Consider the following 15,202-nt stretch of genomic DNA (forward strand, 5'->3'; position numbering starts at 1 on the left):
TTTTGTTTTTAATTTATTTTTTATTTTTTGTGGGGGGAGGTGATTAGGTTTACTTACTTTTTTAGAGCAGGTACTGGGGATTGAACCCAGGACGTTGTACATGCTAAGCACGTGCTCTGCCACTTGAGCTATACCCTCCCCACCAGATCCCTCCATCTTAACCTCTTCACCAAACTTCACCTCCCTGTTATTGGTTATGAACCCCCTTCAGGACATTCCCACTGATATCAAATCCAACTTGTGTTACTTTAACTGCTGGGAAAATAAGAGTTCTGCTTCCTGGACATTTAGATGAGCATTTAGTCACCTGGACATTTAGATTTGGGGCTTTCACCCAAATCTCTGTCCAGGCATCAGCTTGGTGGCAAAGCCGTCTTTCTCTGGGGAGCCTGCAGAGAACAGGATCACTTTTAGGCTTCAGCCTCTGCCGCGGTGGGGCTGGCTGCCTGGCAGGAGTGCCCCTCTGAGGGTTCCTCAGAACTCACACATCCGTGTGGAGCTCAATTTAAGCATCTCTAGCAAATAAGAGCCCTTTGGCTCTTTAAACAGCAATTACTTGATGCATGAAATCAATGTCATTTTTCTCCGGGCTCTTCAGAAACATATAAGTATACCCCAGTTTTTTATTATCATGTGTCAGAAAAAACAGAACTACCTTGATTCTGCGTGGCTTTTGTTGTAATCAAGAGGTTCCTGATATAAATTTTGAGCAAGGGAAAGTTTATTCTGGTTTTAGCAAGATCTCAGCGCTGGTGGAGCCCAGGCTAGGGCCTGGCTAGCCAAGAGTGGAGGTTTAGGAATTCACTCAGCCCCTAGGTGGGGCCACCGAGCTTCCGACTCGGAGCTCAAGCGCCTGGCCAGCCTCCTGCAACGGACGCGGACCTCTCATGAGCCAAACTCTTGCTGGAGATCTCCTCTCAAAGACCCATTAATGTGCAGGCGCTGGGCATGGCTATAATTCTAGATTTAAAACCTGACCTACTTAAAGTCGAAGAGATGATTTCTAAACGCTTCATTTGGTAAATGAACCTACGCCTGTCCTAAACTTGTGGGTGTTTTTCTTCTCTGTATAATGACCCATTTGTTCTAGGCTTGCCCTCTTGGATTATGTGTCCTGCTTTCATATGGTTTGTTGATTAGTTTTAGGTTTCCTCCAAGAGTTCATTCTGGGATCAGAGCCCCAGGGCTTGATTTTAAAAGCTGTGAGGAGCGGGGTTCAAATGAGCTCACGGGGTCTGTTCTCTAAGCAGCCTCTGCGCTTCCCTCGAGCTTGTCCTGCCGTGTGAACCCAGGGCTGCACTTCCGTGTCTAGGTGTATCCTGCTGACAACATGAGGGTCTTGTCCACTCAGCTCCAGTGGACCAGAGGCACAGTCATGAAGTGTCCAGCATCTTTTAAGAGGAAAAACACAAGTCTTTAGTAAAACAGCTAAATATCATCAACAGTAAATAGACGAGCTGTGTGAGCAGCGGGCCCAGGTCCCTCTCTCCTGTCTGATGCCCAGGAGGACGGAGGTCGGGGGGCCTGGAGAATCCTGCAGTGTCCCGCTCCAGCACGAATGAACCCCAGCTTGAACTAGTGGGAGTCTCCTTCCTGGACCCCAGTGAGAGTGTTCCGGCCACTAGCCTTTTCTCCGTAGCTTTATCACTTACTCATGGTTTTCTAACAGAGTTATTTATTTATTTATTCTTAGCAAATTTATTTTGTTTAGGTTTTTTTGGGAGGTGGGAATTAGGTTTATTTCATTTTTTAAAAATGGAGATGATAGGAATCGAACCTAGGACCTTGTGCATGTGAGGCTTGAGCTATACTCTCCCCCCTGTTCTTAACTGATTCAAATTATATGATACAGTATCACCAACTACAGCCACCATGTTATACAATAGGTCCTCAGACCTTATTCCTCTTATAGCTGAAAATTTTTACCCTTTTACCAGCCTCTCCCTATTTCCCCCAATTCCCAGCCCTGGCAGCCACTTTCCTACTCTGTTTTGATGAGTCTGACTTTTTTTTTAGCATTGCACATATAAGTAATACCATGCAGTATTTGTCTTTCTCTGTCTGGATTATCTCATTTAGCATAGTGCCCTCAAGGTCCATCCACGCTGACCCAAACGGCAGGATTTCCTTCTTTTTCGTGGCTGAACAATACGCATATACCCATCTCATGTTTTCCTGATCATTCGGGAAATGGACCTGGGTTGTTGGACACTTGGGTTGTTTCCACATCTCGGCTATTGTAAATAATGCTGCAATGAACATGAACGTGCAGATATCTCTTTTGAGTGAATGGTTTCGTTTTCTTTGGATATATACCCAGAAGTGGGACTGCGGGATCAAATGGTAATTTATTTTTTTAAGACATATATTTGAACTTTTCTTTTTTAAATGTTGTTGTTGTTGTTGGGGGAAGGTAATTAGGTTTATCTCTTTATTTTTAGAGGAGGCACTGGGGATTTAACCCAGGACCTCATGCATGCTAAGCATGTGCTCTACCACTTGAACTATACCCTCCCCCCAGTTCTATTTTTAATTTACTGGTATTACTGTTTTCCTTAGTGACTGTACCCACTTACATTCCCACCAACAGTGTGAAGGGTTCCCTTTCTCTACGTCCTGGCCAACACTTGTTACCTCTTATCTTTTTGATAAGCGCCTAACTAGAGTGTTAGACCTGTGCATGCATGGGTTAATACGGCATATATCCTTTTTGATCTTCCTGCTGTTCCTCCCCATTGTGAATCTCCCTTCTGTGTGTAAGTGAAGGTTACTGTTTTCATGGCCATTTGTTATTCCACTGATGAGTACTACAGCTTACTGAGCCAGTCGACTGTGGATGGGCATTTTCGACTAGTTTGGGGTTATCACAAACAGCGTTGCTATGAATCCTCTTTGAAATGTATGTGAGTGGATTCCTGCTCAGTATATAGGGTATAAACCTAGTAGTGGATTTGCTGGGTCAAAGGTACAACTATTTTCAACCTACGTAATTATTTTCTGTTATTTTCCAAAGAGGTTGTACCAATTTATATTCCACCATCAGTGTATAAGAATTCCTGTTGCTTTGTATCTATTACTCCATATTGACATAAAAAATAATAAAATAGATGAGTGGTTAGATGCTAACAGTACGAAAATATATAAATGAAAAGTGAAGGCCTTAACCCTTAGTCTTTTTCCTCAAAGGTTACCAGTGTCAACAGTTTCTTAAATATCTTCCCATAAAATTTTGAATAGATTATTTAAATAATGTATTGAACTTCTTATGACAAATTTGTGGACAATACGTCTAGTCCAAAGAAAGGCTGTGCAAATTAAATATCTGCTGCTGTTGGTAAACCTCTCTTGACCCAATCATTTGTATAATATTTATTGAGCACTTACTGTGTGCTAGGCACTCTTCTGGGAGCTTGGGATATAGCAATGAACAAAACAGTAAAAAAATTCCTGCCCTCGTGGAAAATACATATTAGTTGGGGGATACATACTAAATCCATGAGTAAAATATATGTTAAGTGGTGGGTGCAAAGGAGAAAAAGAAGGCAGTGAGGAGGACAGGGAGTGTGGAGGAATTGTAATTTTAGGTAGGGTGGCCAGGGAAGGCCTTATTTAGGAGATACTAAAGACTTGAGAACTTGAGGGGTGAGCCCCGTGATGCCTGAGGGAAGAGTGGTCTGGGAGAATCCAAGGGCTATGAAAGAGGTTAGATGGTGGCCACTAAGTGAGCAAGGGGTAGAGATGAGGCCAGATGTCCAGAGGTAAGCGTGGGCAGATTCTTGAATGCCACAGGGAGGAGTGATCACACTCTAGACTTATTCTGAATGTGAAGCCGGCAAGATTTGCTGATGGGTTGGATGTAGGGTGTAAGAGAAATAGGGGAGTCTAGAGTGACTCCTAGATCGTTAGTATGAGCAATTGGAAGGAAGGGACTGTAATTTATCAAGATGGGGACGACTGCAAGAGGAGCAAGTTCTGGGGGAGTGTGAGATGCCTACTGTGCAGCGGGAGTGAGGCGTGGCCTGGGCAAGGGGACAGGTGAGGCTGAAAATTTAGGGGAGAAGTCTGGGCTGGAGATATGTGGTAGTAGTTTTCTTTTTAATTTAATTAATCAATTAATTATTTTGTGGGGGAAGGAAATTAGGTTTATTTATTATTTTTAGCAGAGGTACCCGGGATTGAACTCTGGAGCTAGGCACATACTCCACCATTTATACCCTTCTCCCCTGTGGTGGTTGTTGAATAGATGAGTTTTAAAGCAACGAAACAGGATGAGACCTCAAGTCCAAGCACTGCTTGCTGGAGGGTTCTCTGAAGTCCTGGGAGAAAGTAGGTGAGGGGGACAGGCAGAGCAGGCTAAGCAGAGTGGCCAAAAAGTAGGCACATGCGGCAATGAGTAAGCGTTTCAAGAAGAGAGATCACATCTGCTCAATGTTGTTGAGAAGTCAAGTAAGATGACTTCTGACAACAAATTATTGGATTTTGTAACTTGGAAGGAATTAGTGACCTTGAAAAATTGAGCAGCAGAGACAAAAGCCAGAAGGGAATGGGTTCCAAAGAGAATGGGAGGTGGGAAGAGGGGAGAGGCTGTTTGCATAAACAGCTCTGTTGAGATGTTTTGCTGAAATAGAGGGATAGAAATGGCCCAGTAGCTTGAGAAGAAAGTAGAAAAAGAAACTAAAGTGGGAGGGTAAGAGATCATGAGAGATAAGTGTAAATCCACTGGCACTATTGCAAAAATAACTCATGATGTAAGAAACTGGGCTCTTCCATCACTCTCCTTGGAAACAGGGCAACATCATAAACAACTGGCAATCATATACAACTGGTTAGTTCTGGAGCACCATTTTCAAGTTCTCAAGTCTTTAGTATCTCCTTCTAAATAAGGCCTTCCTTGGCCATCCTATCTAAAATTACAGTTCCTCCACAGTAACACCTGGCTGAGCTGTTATCTCTCCTGGCTTCCTCTTCCACTGGAGATGTCGCAAGGATGTTGACTGATTGCTGTCTTGGGCCAATGGGTAGCCACACCCTTTCCCAAAGGTACAAATGTTGCTCCAGGTCACTTTTTCTCCCCACCCTCTGACAAAGGACCTGGCTATTTAATTCTGAACCACTCAGCCCATTCCCCAGGCTAGGAATTTAGTCCAGTATGTGGTCAGAGCCAGAGTTTTTGTGTCTTGGATTTGTCTCTCAGTCAGATTTTGAGCTTCTTTAACAGAATGCCTCCAACTCTCACAGTGATGCACCCACCTCTGCAAGTAGGGCAGGGCCAAGATAAACCCTCTTCCTATTGCACCCATGGTCTAGGAAGGGCTATCGAGAGAGACAGAATGTTTGAGCAGGGAAGGTGAGCACACAGAGGAAGAAAGGCCCTAACTTATTAACTTGCTACAGCCCTTACATTCATTACTTCATTTAATCTTCCCAAAGTTCAGGAAGGTGACTATTATTACACCCATTTAACAGAAAAGGAAACTGCCTTGCTTAAGGCTCCCAAACTGGTTATTACTCCTGGGTCCCAAGATATCAAATCCATCCATTTCAGGGCCCATACTGGGAAGAGGTGGTGGTTAAACAGGCTTGCTGATCCTAGGTACTCGTCTCAATTTAATTCATTAATTCACACTAGAAAACGAAATTTTTAGTGTAATAATGTTGAACTCATACAGAGACATGATCTGATTTATTCCCTCTATTCCTGGGACTTACAGGCAGGTGGTGGGCTGCCTCCCTGGTCTAGTGCGGCAGGAGTGACCAGGATGAGGCACATTTCCTTTAGAGCTGTTTCAAGTGAGTGGGTTTTCTAGTTGTACCGGAGAGCTTGTGTTCTGTGGGTTTTATTTTTAAAAACTTGACTACTTTTCAAACTGAAAAAAAAAAAAATCTGCCCACAGAAGCAATAAAGTGTTCATTGTAAAAAAAATCGGGAAAAAGTCAAATCTCACATGGAGTAAAAAGCTCTCTGAAATTCCAGCACATAAATGTGAGCACCTTTTCCTTCTTTTTTTGGGTGGATTTTGTGACCCTGATTGGGCCTGGACTCTACTACAGGGCACACGGTGTGACAGAACAGATCAGAATCTTTAGGGCTCCTTACTGTGGGATGCGCACCCCCAGGCAAACGCTCAAGCTCTCGGGAAGAATTTCTGGAATAACCCCGAGGAGGTTTGCCGCTGGCGGTGTATACGGATCCCAGTTCCTTGCTTCTCTCCAGCAGCTGCGTGCTGCTGTAGAGGCACTCGCTGTGGCCTAACGGTTCCTGGCTCCTGGCTCCGGGTTTTGTGCACCCACGTGCCTCCCAGCTCGGCCATGAATGCTCCTTCACAGGAAGCTGACTCCAATTTCCTCTCAGGGCCGAAGAGAGTAAGGGGAGAGCCGGACGCGGCTTCCCGCGAGCCTTTCCGCCCGCACAGGCCTCAGGGCCTCCGCGCTCGCCCTTGCCGCCTCGTGGGCGCGCCCCTGGATCCCCGAGCTGCCGGGCTGGGGCACGCCCTACACAAACACGAGCAGCACGGGGCGAGACTGACCCTCGCGGCCCCCTAGCCCCGCGCCGGCACCGCCCAACCGCCGCCGAATCTTCTGGAAGCGGCGCCGCGGCACGGCCCTGCAGCCACCAGAACCGGACGCCGGAGGAAACGGCGGCGGGCGGGGGGCGGGGCGACGGCAGGCGCGAGGGGCGGGGCATCGCAGGAGGCCGCGTTCAATTCGCCGCCGGCGCGCAGGCCCCGCCTCTCAGGCTCCATGGCTCCACCTCCCCCCTCCCCCTCCATGGCGCCGCCCGGGCTCATTCATTCCGCGCCGGGCCTGATAGACACCTGCGCTCTCCCTCTGCCGCCCGCAGCCGTCACCGCTGCCGCCGCCACGGCCAGCATGTCGAGCCCCGCCGCTGAGACCCCGTCCGCCATCCAGATCTGCCGGTAAGAGGGGCGCGCGGCAGGCTGGGAGCCAGAACTCCGGGTCGCCGCCCTGGCCTGGCCGACCCCCACCGGCCCCGCACCCTCCCCTCCCCAGTCCCCGCCCCCGCCGGGTCGGTCACCCACGGGCCCCGCCCGCCACGGCCGGGATGCGCCTCGGTGCCGCAGAGCCAGCATCTTCCCCGCGCACCGCCCCGCCGGCCTCCGGCGCATCTTCCGGGCGGCGCCGCGGTCACGCAGGCCGTTTGCCGGAGAAAGCGGCGAGGCGCCCTTCCCCGGGCGGGGGGTCCCCCGCGCCCCGCCCAGCTCCGCCCGCCCAGTGCCCGAGCGCGCCGGAGCCCCACCCAGGTCCAATGAGCCCCCTAATTCGGAGTCGTTATCCGGTGGTGCGAGCCCAACCGGATCCCCCGACCTGTGCAGCGCAAGTAACCCGCTCGCTTGGCGGCGTCCGGAGCCCGTTGAGCCCATCCGTGGGTGCCCGAGTGGGCAGGGGCTGCGGATATACAGTCCCTTCAGTGCATTGCCTCGGTTTGGGGTGGGGGGCGACTGTTAACAGGAAGAATAGGAAGTACCCTTGCCCTGTAACAGTTCACTGCTAAGAAGAGAGAACGGTCCATTAAGCCTGGAAGCACCTTACACAATGGGGGCAAAGGGTCATTGTCAGGGGACCACTCCTGCCTTCACTCCACCTGCGCCGGTAGATAGAGGGCCCCGAGTACGCGGGAGATCGCGAACTGGCTCATTTCCGAATGGAGCGGGAGGGCAGCCTCAAGGTTACCCTCCCTTCCCTCAGACAGAACGGAAGCAGGCACGGAGGTATTTGAGCCTGAGCTAAGGAAGGGCGCACAGACGCTGGGGCCTGCAACAGGGCCTGTGCTGCTCCGAGCACCGCCAAGAGTGAGAGCTGCTTCCTGTTCCTCAAAGTTGGAGGTTGGGCATTACACTGACCTTGTAACCAGGTCGGTTTCCTGTGGGTGTTGCCATCTCCTTGGAAGAGGCAAAGACTGGGCATACAGTAAGCGCTGCATCAAAGGGGTGCCCTGAGCCCACCCCACTTCTGACCAAGTCAAAGCCCTTCCCTGCTCTCAAGGTCAGTGTTGACTTCCCCAGGGAGAGGAAATCTTTGGAGGAGCCTTGCGCCATTGGTTTGTTACTGGATTTACCTTGGCCGCACCCACTGTAAGTTCCCCTGGGAAAAATAATAGAAGTAACTGATTTGGGGAGACAGACGGGTCTGGAATCAGGCCCTTGGATCAGGCTCTTCCTCATGTTGGCCAAGTGACCTTGGGGGTCATCTTTTGTCGAGGGCTTGTAACATCTCTCATCTCACTTGGTTTGCCCAGCATCTCTGGGAGGGAGGATGGCAAAGATTGCACCACTTTTGCTGTGGAAGAGGAAATCGAGGTCCTGGGAGATCCAGCCACAAGAGCCAGAGGGCCAGCTCCTGACAGGTCTTCTGTCTCCAGATCCACGTTCTTTCCACTGTGCTTCTCCCAAAAGAAGATACTGATTTCATTCGACTTGTGGAAGGCTGGGATTTTATTTTACTTCATCAGGATGATGAATAGCCAGTCTATACATGTTATCTTTTTAAAAACCAGCTTCTGACAGTTGATAGATCGTTGGATAACCTTAAACACTTCCACAAATGTGCATGTGTGCTTTTTCTTATCTGTGATGCTTGCTTACTGGGCTGCCTCTAGCATACTCACAACTGCATATTGTCTCTGAAGGGCCTGAGGACACGTGGGCAGGATACTTGGCTTAGGTGAGCCTCAAGTTCCCAACGCAGCTGCCAAAGGGAGTGGGGGAGGCTGTGATGAGGCCCGTGGTCACAAAAGGCTCAGCCCAGAGAAACCCAGGACACTGGAGAATGGACATACCAGAGTGGGGAGCCCTTTAAGGACATCTGAGCTGACACCTCATGTTGAAAGAGGAGCCCTCTGGCCTAGGGCAGCCAGGCCCATGAATTTAACAAGTTTCACCAGAGCCTCCAAGGAGTGAAATGCCTTGAGGGAGGGACACTGACCTGGAAAATTCAGTTCCTACCTGGGGTTCACAGTCTAGCAGGGAGAAGATGCCAAAACTCCACCATCCTGGATAACTAAGAGTGGTCATGTGCTCTCGGTTTGGAAGGAGATGTTGAAGGGATGAGGGCTCCGAAGGCTGGGGAGGGCAGTGGTTAGATTCAGCTCTGCAGCCTCAGGCGTGGGTGTGAGTTTGGCCTCTGAATTGGAGATGATAACAGTGCCACTTCAGGATGGCTGTGAGGATTAAAACCTTGGGCACAGTGCTGGGCAGTTGTAAACATGAGCTCACAGAGGATTGGGTTATCTCTGAGAGCCCGAACTTTGGAATCCAGGCCACCTTGCTGTGCTGTCTCCACCTCCTTTTGATCCAGTCCTATAGATGCAGGCTCTGGGACAGCTTTAAAAGTCTCAGAAGAGCATTTTCCTTTGGTTTATTTTGAATAATATTAATTAACATTTCGTTAATGAATTACTTTTTTGCCTGTTGGACTCAAGAGTTCTAGAATGTCAGACCCAGAATGACCCCTAGAAGCCCTTGGCCCAGCTCCATCATTTTACAAGCAGGGGAAAAAGAGCCAGAGATTAAAGACTTGGCCATGGCCTTGGACCTTGCAGGCCGAGGTAGCGAATGCAGCTGCTGGATGTTCCCTGTTGGTTGTTCCAATGGCTGTGGTTTTCCCACAGCTCAAGCTCAGGTTTACATCCGGTTGTGAGGTTCCATAATGGCATCGGTGGGGGGTCCTGAGAGTTGCTCGAAATGAAGTCGAAGGACATGCCACGTACCAGGTTGTTGGAGAGTACGCCGTCCACTAGAACTTTCCGCAGTGATGGAGTTGCCCCGTGCCTGCACTGCCCAGCATGCTAGGCACTAGCCACATGTGGCTACTGCATGCCTGAGCTGTGGCCAGATGCAGAGGAACTGAATTTTTAATTGAATTCATTTTAATTTATTTAATTGTGAATGTGATGGTCTCCTGTGGCTGGTGGCAACCTTATGGGATAGTGCAGTACGCAGAGGAATGTAAAAAACAGAAATCCTGATGGGCCCTGAGGGGCAGGGTTTCCTACAGGGAGCTCTCTGGGGACTGTAGGCAGCTCTCAAACAGCAGAGCTAATGGAGGGACCTTGGTGTGGACTTGATCCGGGAGATAATCTGAAATCCTTTATTTGTAGGTAGGCATGTGAGGTCTCCAAGGTTTTCTTTCCTGGGCCTTGCTTTTAGATGTAAATCTGCTAGGAAGCGTCTTGAGGTCCGGGATTGCTTTGTTCACTGCTGTACCATGAATGCCTAGCAAAGTGCCTGGTAGATACCTCAATAAAGATTAGTGGAGTGGACCTGGACTTTAGTACATGCCCGCCTCGTCTTAATTGCTTTCTACTCTGTTACACTTTGAAGATAGTGCATTTTTGTTTTTACAAATTGAATGTTTGTGGCAACTTTACTTTGTCAGGTGATGGTTAGCATCTTTTAGCAATAGAGTTTTGTTAAAGTTTTTTTAAAAATTGAAGTATAGATATATATTGGCTATACTTCCCATGATGTAGTTGTAAAGTGTTTTTTAAATTAAGGTATGTGCATTTTTTTCAGACATAATGCTGTTGCACATTTAATAGTGTAAACATGACTTTGCACTGGGAAGTCAAAATATTCATGTGACTTGCTTTATTGCAATATTTGCTTTATTAGAACAAAACCCGCAATATCTTTGAGCTATGCCTATATGGAATTCTTTCTCTTTGGTGCTTTGTCTTTGAGTTTACAGTGGAATTAATAAAAACATAGAATCTGAGTTACTGCGGGGTGGGTATAGCTCAGTGGTAGAGTGCATGCCTAGCATGCATGACATCCTGGGTTCAATCCCCAGTACCTCCATTAAATCAGCCAATCAATTAATCAATCAAATTACCCCCCCCACTCCCCCTCAAAACCCCCCAAAACAAAAGAATTAAAAAAAAAAAGAAGAAGAATCAGAGTTACAGAAACCCTCAATCAGCTGTACTTCAATTGAAAAGCAAACAACCAATCAGCCAACCCATTTAAAATATGGGCGGAAGAACTGAGCAGACATTTTTCCAAAAGAGGAAATGCAGTTGGCCAACAGGAACAGGGAAAGTTGCTCAGCATCACTCATACCAGGGAAATGCAGATCAAAATCACAATGAGACACCACCTCACCTGTCAGAGTGGCCATCCTCAAAAAGAACACAAATAACAAATGTTGCCAAGGCTGTGGCAAAAAGGGAGCCCTTGTGCACTATTGGTGGGAATGTAAATTGGTGCAGCCACTGCGGAAAACATGGAGGTTTCTCAAAAACCTAAAAATAGAATCACCACATGGCCCAGCAATTCCACTCCTGAGCATACATCAGAGAAAAACAAAAAACATTAATTCAAAAAGACACATACATCCCCGCTATTAACAGCAACGTTTTTTATAATTGCCAAGATATGGAAGCATCCTAAGTGCACATCAATGGATGAATGGATAAAAAAGATGTAGCATATATATGCAGTGGAACGCAACTCACCCATAAAAAAGAAGGATATTTTGCTATTTGCGGCCCTTCATTCACTTTTTTCAGGTCAAAAACCAGAATTTTATAACTGGCACAAGCATTTCCATTGCATCAGAAACAACCAAATGCCTAGAAATAAACTTAATCAAGGATGTTACCTATACTCTGAAAATGGAAAAACACTGATGAAGGAAATCGGAGATGATACAAGATACCTTGTGCTCTTGGACTGGAAGAATCAGCATTATCAAAATGGCCACACTACCCGAAGCAATCCGCACATCCAGTGCAACCCCTGTCAAAATACCCACAGCATCCTTCACAGAACTAGAACAAACCATTCCAAAATTTACATGGAACCATAAAACACCCCGAACTGCCAAAGCAATCTTTTGTAGGTCGTTTTTTTTTTCTTCTTTCATCTTTTTGTTCTCTTTTCTTATGGTTTGACGACTAGAGAAGTTGCTTTAGCATTTGTTGTAAAGCTGGTTTGGTGTTGCTGAATTCTTTTAGCTTTTGTTTATCTGTGAAGTTTCTGTTTTCTCCATCGAATCTGAATGAGAGCCTTGCTGGATGTCTAGTTTTTTTTTTTTTAAGGCAAGCTAATTATATTGTAGTTATACTTTTTAAAAAACAACCTTATTGAAAAAACAATAAAAATAAAAACAACCTTATTGAGGTATAATGTACATATCATAAAATGCACCTGTTTTTAATGTATAGTTCACTGATTTGACAAATGTGAACATTTGTGTAATGACCACGATAATTGTGACATAGAACATTTCATCACCCCAAGACGTTCGTTCCTGCACCTGTGCGGTCAGTTTCCTTCCAGCTCCAGCCCCTGGCAAACAGATCTGCTTTATATCATTATAGTTTCACCTTTCCTTGAATTTCTCATAGATGGAGCCATATACTCAGCACAGCGATCCTGAGTTTCACTCATGTTTGTGTGTGTGTGTGTGTGTGTGTGTGTGTGTGTGTGTGAGAGATTCTTTCCTTGCAGTTAACCAGTGGTTTTTGTTACATGCATGGTTGGTTTATCTCCTCATCAGAGTGGACATCTGAATTCTTAACAGCTTTGGGCAATTATGAAAACAGTTCACAAATGCAGATTTCAAAACATTTAAGACATTGTGGAGGAAACCCGAACACTCGCTTGATATTTAATGATTTAAGGGAAGCTCCCTCCTACTTGCTTGGTGGGATGCTGCCTGATTCGTGGATTGTTGAATAAAGACAATTAGAAAAAAATATATTAAGGAATTTATCTTATATTTATATTTTAGACATCTTTGTATTTTATTAATATTTAGGTGAATTGTTTTGTAGTTCTGTTTTTAAACGGAGTCTTTCTTTTCGAGGGAACATTTACGGATGCCAGGATGTGCCCTCAAATTTGTTTCCAACTCACCTGGAGTCGGTGAGTGGGTAGAGCAGAAGGGAGCCAGAGCCTGTTTGGTGGGGACTTGGAGACTCATTTCCTTCTCCTCCCTGCTCTGGTAGGCGTTTCCCAGATAAAGAATAAAAAGGAAAACAGTCTCCTGAGTCCTGCCTCTGCATCTTGGCAGGGGGCGGGGGCAGGTCGGGGCCCAGAAATCTGCGTCTTCCTCAGCGTTCCGCTGGGAACCTGAGAGCTACGGTCTGACGTGGGGCTGGCAACCCTCCAGCAGCCTTCCGCTGTGTGCTTGCGTCTCATTTCCTCAGCTGCCCTGCTGTCCCAGGACCCTTGTGCTAGTTGGCAGTCTCCCAGCCCTCCTGACACCTGCAGTGCAGAGGCCCCTCCAGCCCTGGTGGGGCTGATTCTGGTCCGGCCTGATTGGTGGTCTGGGTGGGTGTTGCTCCAGTCCCACCCCGCCCCTGGCTGCACCAGTTCCTGCCTCCATCCCTCATTTGCTTATGAAAGAGCCAGGGTGGGTGACTTCAGGCTGAGTGGTGAATTCCTGGCACGATGGGGCCAGCGGGAGACTGCTGGCTGATGAGAGGAGGGGCGGTCCCTGAGGGAGGCCCCCAGGAGTTGGAGATTCGCTGCGTTCCTGGGCGGACGGGAGGGCCCAGAGGAGACGGGCGGAGAGGAGGCTGCTAAGCCCCGTGCCAGTAACCGGCCCGGCCAGCTTGCTGCAGGATGAGGCTGCTCGCATGGGCTCTCCGCCTCTGTGAGCTCAGCGGGCAGGGTGCTCCCGGAAGGCCAGTCAGTGCCCGGGTGTGTCTGGGGCTCAGGATCTCCAAGGGGCCAAGGGAGAGATGCTGGGCTTCCATCCGGGCTGTTGGCACCAGGTCTGATCTGCCATCTCATCCCTGTGTCGCTACAAGGTAGGAGGACGAGACGCCTCGGGGCTCCGTGCCCTTGGCGTCCAGCCTGGGAGGCCTTGTGACGCAAGACTTCTTGGAAATGAATTGGAGTGGGCAGTGGGTACCGGGTGTTTGTGAGCCTCGTATTTTGTTGGATTGAGCGTGCCCACCTCTGTGTTCGTCCTTGGTAGAGAGCTGGCATGTTCTTCCCCCAGGGACCCCCACTCAGCTTTGTGAAGGTGGTGGGCTTTGGGAGCTTGAGGCAAGCATGGAGATCAGTTCACCCTGCATGCCAGCTGCCTGGCTGGCAGGTCACCCCCGGCAGGTCGTGGGTGTCTGCGCTCCCCTGGGTGGGGGAGGGTGAGCTGTGATTTTTGGACTTGCAGGCTTGTGCTGGTGTGATTGGCTAATCCTCAGCCACACAGTGAGCTTTACAGAACCCTTGTTCAGTGGGCGGGTGCCCAGGCTTTTGTACCAGCTTTGTTGAGCTGTACTTCACATCCCATTCATTCACCCACTAAAGTGTACATTTTAGGGGGTTTATATGTTCAGAGTTGTGTGGCATCACCACTGTCAGTTTAGAACATTTCCACGACCTCAAAAAGAAACCCCTGTGCTCTTCAGCCATTTCTACCCCTTCCTCCTAATCCGTTTTCTTTCTCTATAAAGCTGCTGATTCTGGATGTGACAGCCATGCAATGCGGTCTTTGTGTCTGGCTTCTTTCCCTCAGCATCGTGTTTTCAAGGTTCTTCCTTGCTGTCACGCATGTTGGTGCCTCTGTCACGACAGTCTGCCGTGTGGATGCGTACCACTTGGTTTATCTGGCCATCAGTTCACGTTTCAGTGTGTCTACCTTTTTGGCTATTAAGCTCAATGTTACTATGAACATCCCTGCACAAGTGTTTGTGTGTTCATATAAAAAATTTTTTTTTATTGAAGTGTAGTTGATTTACAATGTTAGTTTCAGGTGTACAGCAAATCGATTCAGTTATACACATACATACGTATATATTTATTTCCAGATTCTTTTCTGTCATATGTTATTCCATATGAAATAATTGAATACAGCCCCCTGTGCTATACAGTAGGTCCTTTGCTGTTTGTCTATTTTATGTACAGTAGCATGAGCTCCAAACCTCTCAAATTTCCTGAGTGGTAGAGAGTGTCTTCTGTTCTCCTGACAGCTGCTAAAACCTTTGGAAAAACCTGGGCTAGAGTGTTTTTTATATGCTAAAGGAGATGAAGGTGCCTGGGGAATCTGAGATAGCTTCAGGGTGGGGAATGACCCAGGCATGATTAGAGGGTTGTAACTTTCAGCCCTACCCCAGACCTGAGGTGTGGTTTATCTCCTAAACTCAGCATAGGGCCGAGAGCTTCTCAGAACCTCAGGTGCCTAGGGGAAGGTGAGTCCCCTGATGCTGGGAAGGCCAGGCCAGTGTTCTCAC

The 15,202-nt window shown here is 47.9% G+C and overlaps 1 protein-coding gene across 2 annotated transcripts in view; it reads left to right on the forward strand.

The window, feature by feature from the left end:
- The first annotated feature begins 6,718 nt into the window (after positions 1 to 6,718).
- ACOT7 (acyl-CoA thioesterase 7) overlaps positions 6,719 to 15,202 on the forward strand; it is a 90,558-nt gene continuing 82,074 nt past the window's right edge. Inside the window, exon 1 of one of the 2 annotated variants that reach the window (XM_064494124.1) lies at positions 6,719 to 6,917. In XM_064494124.1, coding sequence (XP_064350194.1) covers positions 6,742 to 6,917 — 176 coding nt within the window. In that variant the 5' untranslated portion in view covers positions 6,719 to 6,741. Of the gene's footprint in view, positions 6,918 to 13,364; positions 13,778 to 15,202 lie in introns of those variants that run through there. The other variant, XM_010998481.3, reaches the window with a different exon arrangement.

The sequence above is a fragment of the Camelus dromedarius genome, chromosome 14 (genome assembly GCF_036321535.1).
Source record: "Camelus dromedarius isolate mCamDro1 chromosome 14, mCamDro1.pat, whole genome shotgun sequence".
NCBI classification, from domain to species: domain Eukaryota; kingdom Metazoa; phylum Chordata; class Mammalia; order Artiodactyla; family Camelidae; genus Camelus; species Camelus dromedarius.